Source organism: Plasmodium brasilianum, chromosome 9, assembly GCF_023973825.1.
Source record: "Plasmodium brasilianum strain Bolivian I chromosome 9, whole genome shotgun sequence".
Taxonomy (NCBI): domain Eukaryota; phylum Apicomplexa; class Aconoidasida; order Haemosporida; family Plasmodiidae; genus Plasmodium; species Plasmodium brasilianum.
This window is the reverse complement of record NC_090122.1, coordinates 1,982,328-1,990,129: the sequence shown is the minus strand read 5'-3', so window position 1 is coordinate 1,990,129 and position 7,802 is coordinate 1,982,328. Positions and strand designations below refer to the sequence as shown.

The following is a 7,802-nucleotide window of genomic DNA, read 5'->3' as shown; positions in this document are numbered from 1 at the left end:
TTCGGTTTCTCCGTTAAAAACTCCTTTCTTATCAACCTGAAAAACGGGGAACGGAGGTGAGGTAAAAAAAAATAAAATAAAATAATACATTATAAGACGTATATAAAATATGTACGTACACGCGCATAAACATACATATATATATATATATATATATATATATATATATATATATACATGTGGGGGCATAAAAAATATGTAAAGATAGCATTTTCAAAAAGTTCGCATAACTAGATCAGAAACATTGTTCTGCTTTGCTTAAACTACATTTTATAAGTTATCACATAACCATATTTATTTACAAAAGAAAACAAAATCAAACGGACATTTATTTAATGAGCTACAAAGTTTAGGTATATTCATATTATTAATTTGTACATTTAAACTCACAAGAACACATACTATAATGTGTGCTTCACACCTTTTCACATTTTCTACCCCTTACCATTCCAATGTTTATTTGAACAGCTCCATGTTCCTTAGCTGGAATGAGTCTTGATGTAGCTGAGCATTTTCTCGGGATATAAATGTCGACTAACACTTTCTGGTCATTAAACATTTTTGCTAAAGTGATTGAAAAGTGGTAAAAGGATAAAGAAAATGAAAAAAAAGGAAGATAACAAATATGATAAAAAAAAGGATAAAAAAAAGAAAAAGTATTAGTAAAACTATATGGCTTAAATAATCCTTTATTCTTATACTTAATATTTAAAAGATACTTTTTAGTTCTATTTTTCAGAAAGTTTTGTATCCTTTATAAAATAATTTTTTTTTTGTTTTATGTTTTTCTTAAAAAATAAATATACCTGGTGTATTTTATATAAGTAATAATGAAGCAAAAGATGAAAATAAAAAAAAAAATTGCTTGTCGTTAAACTTAAGTGGTGAAGGTTTAAATATAATAAAATAAAAAGAAGCAAATTGATTAAAAAAATAATTCAAAATTAAATTAAAATTAAAATTAAAATTTTAATTTAAACTAAAAAAAAAAATTCTTTTATCGTATGTTATAAATATATATGGATGTATATATATATATATATAAGTATTACTTTTCGGTTTAACTATATTTCTTTTTATGCTGGAGAAAAAAAAAAAAAAAAATTTTAAGCGCTCATATAACTTGAACTTTCAAGTGTGAAGTACCTTCACCTCCATTCTCTTGATACAAATATTTATTAAAAGAAAATTTTTTAGAAAAATAAATAGTTTTTTATTTATAATACATAAAAATATAAGTATACAACTTGCAATTTTTCTTATATAATTTCACGGAGCCCCAAAGGTCATGACCCAATTATAAAATAATTAATATCCCCTTAAAGCCATTTTCGGTGCTAAGGTATAAAAAGTAATATAGGAACAGTAATATGTAAAATAAATTAACACGTATTTGCGTAAATAAATATACATTGTAGTTTTTAAAAAAGATTATCAATTTTATTTCAACATGTACATGTATTATTATTATGAAAGATATTCTTGTGTGGTAAAATAGAAAATTCCGACCTACCAAAGAAGTTACCTTCTGTGCTCCTTTTAATTAAGTAAGATGGTTTTGATTATCACAAAAAAGTGTAATGCTTAAAAGGGTCCATATGCACATATTTGTATATACACATATACGTATATATATATATATATATATACGTATATATAGGTATATATATTGATATAGTTTCTTCATACATTTTTGGCACTGTACGCACCCTCAAGCGAATTCCTCTTGCGTTCGAATGTATATTTAGGGCAACAGAAAAAGAGGAGTTACCATTTTAAGTAATCCCAATATATATCATCTACGCCCGTACCCAACTACGTAACCTTTTACATTTTAAAGTATTTTTATTTTTTATAATTATAAAAAGGTATAAATATAATATAAGCAAATAAATGAAAATTCTCTTTTCTTATCAAACTGGCACTGCAAAAAATAGTTGCAGTTTTTATCAAAAGGGAAAATTCTTTTGTAATTGTCTTTCATCATATTAATGAGAAATAAAGCCGCTTTATTCTTAAGTAGGTAAATGAAACATGGAAGAGTTTGCCTTAACTCCTGTACCTGAACTGTGCAATCGGCCATTAAATAGAAAATTGCTAAGTATAAAAATGTAAAAAAAAAAAAAAAGAAAGAAAGAAAGAAAGAGAGAAAGAGCGTAATAATGAAAGAATGGAATAATGAAAGAAATAAATAATGAAAGAATGCAATAATGAATGAAATAACGAATGAAATAACGAATGAAATAACGAATGAAATAACGAATGAAAGAATGAAAGAAAGAAAAGTTAAAATAAGTTAAAGTAGGACAATAGAAAAGAATAATAGAATAATAGAAAAATAAAAAAAAAAAAATGAAAAGAAAAACCTTCGTTTGCTTATCTCTACATACCTTTCTATCGATCCTGTTAAGGCAATAATACAAATTTATTGAATGTTCATTTCAAGCAATTTAATGATTCAAAATGTTACGTCCATATACACACCTACTGTGTATATGTGCTGCTTCCTTTAAGCATACAATTCTAAATGCACGAGCATCAAATATGCACATAGAATATACATAAATACGTATGTACAAACATATATATATATATATATACATACGCAATATGCAGCTTAACACGCGGGTAACTCTCTTTTAACTTTATTTTTTTCCCTTTTAAGACAAAAAGCTGTACGATGTAAGAGGGTACATCATACCAGAGTTGACGGAGAACGACTATAAAGGATGTAGTGGGAAAATGTGCGTTATCGGAGGAAGTGAAATATATAGCGGAGCTCCGTTTTTAGCTGCCATGAGTACATTAAAATTAGGGGCAGACTTGTGCTTTGTTATAACAGCGAAAGAGAATAGTATTCCTTTAAAATGCTATAGCCCTGAATTAATTGTATACCCTTACTTATATAACAAGAAATCGGGCATAATAAATATCGAACACAGCGATTTAAAAAATTGTACTGAATATTTAATGAATAGAATTGATTGCTGTGTTATTGGCCCAGGTCTAGGTACCATTGATGAAATAAGTAAAGAATGTCTGCTTTTTATTATAAAAAAATTTATACAAAAAAATATATTTTTAATTTTGGATGCTGATATAATAGAATTTATTATTATAAATAAGGATATATTTAGTCAAATTAAAAATTATGAACAGTGCATATTTACACCAAATAAAAATGAATTCAGAAAAATGCTTTCCCATTTAACTGATCACAAAAATATAAATTTCGAGCAACTCAGTTGTAATCAAATTATTTCTTTTGCTCATGAAATAATACAGATATTTAATGGACCAAAAATATTAGTTAAAGGTTTTCATGACATATTTATTTCGAAAAGTTTTTATTTCGTTTCATTTATTAAAAACCCTTCTTTAAAAAGGTTGGGGGGGCTTGGCGATATAATGGTATGCGCAGTTGCTTCATACGTATCGTCCCCTCCGATTTTAACCTTATGCACACATGCACACCCACACATACATATATGCGTAAATATATATGTATGTATATGTATACATATTCATATATGCATATACATATATACCTACATGCATTTACATATCAGTACACACATATATATATATATATATATATATATATATAGTGACTATGTGTGTGCATTTGCGATATTACGTAATCACTCAAACGTGCTGACATGTACATATAAAATTAAGTTTTTGTATATATTTGCATTTATATCTATACAATCGCATTGCCTGTTCATGCATTTTTTTTTTTTTTTTTTTTTTCCCCTAATTTCAGACTGGATTATTGGCTGTTTTTCATGCCTGGGGATCAAAAAAAAAAAATAAATTATCACCCATACTTAGCGAAGTTTTTAATATTGACACGGTGGGCAGTTACAATGAATGCTTAGATGCGCTTTCCGCTTTTAATGCGAGTTATTTTCTCAAAGTTTTGTGCAAAGACGGTTTCAATAAATACCATAGGGGGGCATTAGCTTCTGATATTATGAACAGTATACCTCACCACTTTTACAATATCTACAGTTAGGAAAATGGGAATAGTCTCTTCATTTCACCCGTACGTGTGTATACAAGTATAAGTGTGCTTGGGTGTATGTGAATGAAAGGAGTGTAAAGCGGTATGGCGTCAATTACAAAATTAACGTTTTTTAACTGCGCGAATGTACTTACTAATTTTAAACGTGAGATTGTATTTACAAATTATTTTGATAACTTTTAAAAGTCGAAGTTTTCTTTTTTTTGTGGATATATTATAAACACTTTTAAAGTTACATTTTGCTACTTCGCTTCCGTACTTTTTTTTTTTTTTTAAAATCAAACTTAATAAAAATAGATCAATTTTGCAAAATGAACATTAAAAAATTTTAAAACGACAGCCAATAAAATTATGAACTTTAAAACAAAACGGAAAATTCGAAGGAATACAAAGTACAAAATATGAAAAAAACAGAAGAAAAAAAAAATTTTAAAAAAACAAGTTTATATATATGTATATATTATTATGTGCACACCTGTAATGGGATTAAAAAATGTTCTTCCAACTAAATCACATACGACAAAAAAAAAATGAGGGAAAAATGAAAATATGCAAAGAACGATGAAAAATGGCAAAAAAAAATGAAAAAAAAAAAAAAAAAAAAGACCAATGAAAAAAGCAAAGAAAAATAAATAAAAACAAGACCAATGAAAAAAAGGAAAGAAAAATAATTCTACGAACATTCATCCCCCACAAATATCTAATCACACCGCTCATTTTCCTTCTTTCAAAATGCTTCAAATTACAAGGAGTTAATACCGCTCCGACGAATGTTCGATTCTGAATCTCTGTTCTTCTAATTGACGATGTGAAAATTCATCAAGTCCTCGTAGGCAAAGGACTGCTGGTTGAGAGTCTCCTCATTCTCTTTGTCTTTATACCATTTAGGGAAAGTGTAATGCTCATATATTGTAGAACTATGTTCAGCTGATCTGGTCATTGATATGTAATATCCCTTGGAAATTACTTCAATTGAACCACCAATTGGTATTGTTTGAAATCGAATAGACAAATTCAATAGCAACTTTTTCCAGCATTTTGGTAATTTCTTGGAATTTTTTAAAATTAAAGCTCTCTTATATCGATTATATGTTGATGTGTATAATTTCCTTTGTTGATACATATGCTTAACATAATTTTTATCAATGTCACTATAAAATAAATTTAAATTATTTGAAAAAAGGGAATGAAAACTATCCGTATATTCATGTAAATCTACATTACTTGGAGGATAAAAATATTCTTTTAAATCTTCCAAATCATCTTCATTATCATTTTCTTCTTCTCTATCACTTTTAATAAAGTATTTTTTCATAATTTCCATTTTTCTTCTTTCAAAGGGTAAATTAAAATTTCTTAAGGTATACAAACCAACACCTAACAAAGCAGCTTCTAAATCATCTCTTGGTTGCATAAACTCTTCAGCTGATAAGCGAAAAGTTCCCCAATGAACACCTATAGCTGTTTCAGCCCTTATATCTCTCCATATCTTTACAGACTCCCATGGATGTACATGATGATATTTTAACGTATTATTTGGTTCATATGCTCCAATTGCAATAGCAGCTAAATGAAAAGGTCCATGCAACCTTCCAATTTTTTTAAATTCTTCAAAATCTTCCTTTAAATATGCTGTATCACCAGAAAAATAAAATCGATGTTTTGGTCCTTTTAATATTAATGATCCCCATAGAGTTTGATTAAGATCACTATGATTATCTTCTCTTCCTGACCAATGTAATGTAGGTGCATAAATAATTTTATATTTAAAAACTTCTTTTTCTTGTTCTTGTTTTTTACTTTTCCATATACCATCTTTACAATGAAATTGCTTATGCGATATCCAACAAGATATCCATCTTTCATCCCCCCATGATAATTCAAAAATGTTAGCTGCCTTACAACCCTCTTGAAGAAAAAAGTTAGCTGTTCCTTCAGGGACATACCACATAACATGCTTAAACTTTTTTAATTTACATAAAATTCGTACATCTTCTTCCATTATATGATCATTATGATTATGTGAAACAAATACTGCATGTAAATCATCAGGTAAATTTGATATGTTACATGGGGATCTTGATATTCTTTCACCTAGTCCTCCCATAATTTTTATATTAATCCAATTTATTAAAGATCTAGTTATACCTTTAAGACTTAACAATTCAATTTTAAAAACAGGATCAACTAATATTTTGAATCCATCTACTACAACTAAACCTGTTGCATGACCCAACCAAGTATAATGGACACCATAAAAATTTGGTTCATTCTGTTCATTCCTTTTATAAAAATGTGTATATATATCTGGTCTTTGAACAAACCAAGGAGATAAAACAGGCATATCTTTTTTTAAAATTACTTTATCCACTTTTTGTGCTTTCCTATGATTCTTAAACCATGTAAATAAAAAACCATAAAAACGTGCGTTTTCAATGATCTTCTCTACATCATCTTGAGTTATTACATCCCACGGATAAATATATTCCTTGTCAATTTTTATAGCTTTCGTTAAGCTATGCGGTGATATAGCTTCTTTTAAAAAACTCCTAAAGTATACATAACATTCTGTAGATAATGTTCTTTGATGTAATGAATAATTTATATTTGTCTGTCTCAAATATTTTACATTCTCTGAATATACACTTAAGAAATTATTATCAACTCTTTCACTTCCAGCTACCTTTTTTAAATGTATTGTATTATGTCTTTTTTCATTCGGTACATAAATGAATTCCTCAGCCTCAAAAGGAAAATCTTCTTCATCTGAGTTGTTCCAAAAATACCGCTTAAAGTGTTTACCCACTACACTATGTATAATGCTTATACCGCTTCCATTTCCATTGGTGGGTTCATTCTTACGGACACTTCTACATTCCTCACTCTTCCTGTAAAACCTCCTCTGTACAATATAAAAAATGAATAGGAAAATAATAAAGGATAAAATGCCCTCCCCACAACTTTCATTATTCCATATATTCTTATTTATAAAAAATAAGAAACAATTTTTTTTTTTTTTTTTTTTTCTTCGTATATCTTTTTTTAAAACCCTCCTCCGCGTTCTCCACCAAAGTGCAGTCATACTTTTCCTTCTCCTGCTCCAACTCTTTCCGCACTAAATTGATATTACATTTTCCCTTCTTATTCTCCTCCTCATTTACATTCCTCCTTTGTTTTATCCCTTCATCCTCTACGTTCCTTTCAACCATCTTTTCCTCTTACCACGAGAACGATACCTTGATATATTATATATAGCATGTTTCGTGCTGTAGCACATTTGCGCGTATTTTCAAATACGTGTGTAGAGTTGGGCATATGTGTGGTCCACAATGCGGTGTGTGTATCATACACGGACGAGCAGTTGTGTAAGCGTGCAGTCGTATAGCCACATAAACAGGCAGACGTATAGACGTATGGATGCACGAGCGTATAAGCGTATGCATATATTTTTACACCCCTACACACACATATGTGTTGACATATAAATGTGCAAACTAGTAATTGCTAATTCAGCCACCTACATAAGCAGACTTGTATATATGGCGGTCCAATGTGCATTTGTACATAGTAATCTCCATATGTGTAAACACTCACAAATGGGTGGTCATTCACATATGGGTAGACGCTCACATACATGTAGACATTAATATATATGTCGACGCGCACATATACATATATATATATTAACCTTCATACAAATACTCGTTAATTATTCACAAAAGTACTATACAAAATTTTCTGGAATGATTTTTTTTTTGTTTTTCTCTCCCCTAAC

General features: G+C 28.7%; 2 protein-coding genes across 2 annotated transcripts; one reads left to right on the top strand and one right to left on the bottom strand.

Annotated features, from left to right (window-relative positions):
- Positions 1 to 2,210: 2,210 nt before the first annotated feature.
- MKS88_003034 (ATP-dependent (S)-NAD(P)H-hydrate dehydratase) lies at positions 2,211 to 4,018 on the top strand (the record flags this gene model as incomplete). The annotated part of the gene is made up of 3 exons (XM_067216092.1): positions 2,211 to 2,295; positions 2,666 to 3,411; positions 3,767 to 4,018. 3 exons carry the CDS (start codon positions 2,211 to 2,213, stop codon positions 4,016 to 4,018), a joined length of 1,083 nt encoding a protein of 360 aa, XP_067073606.1.
- Positions 4,019 to 4,823: 805 nt separating this feature from the next.
- Positions 4,824 to 7,236, bottom strand: MKS88_003033 (oocyst capsule protein Cap93; the record flags this gene model as incomplete). The annotated part of the gene is made up of 2 exons (XM_067216091.1): positions 4,824 to 6,915; positions 7,112 to 7,236. 2 exons carry the CDS (start codon positions 7,234 to 7,236, stop codon positions 4,824 to 4,826), a joined length of 2,217 nt encoding a protein of 738 aa, XP_067073605.1.
- Between the last annotated feature and the right edge of the window lie 566 nt (positions 7,237 to 7,802).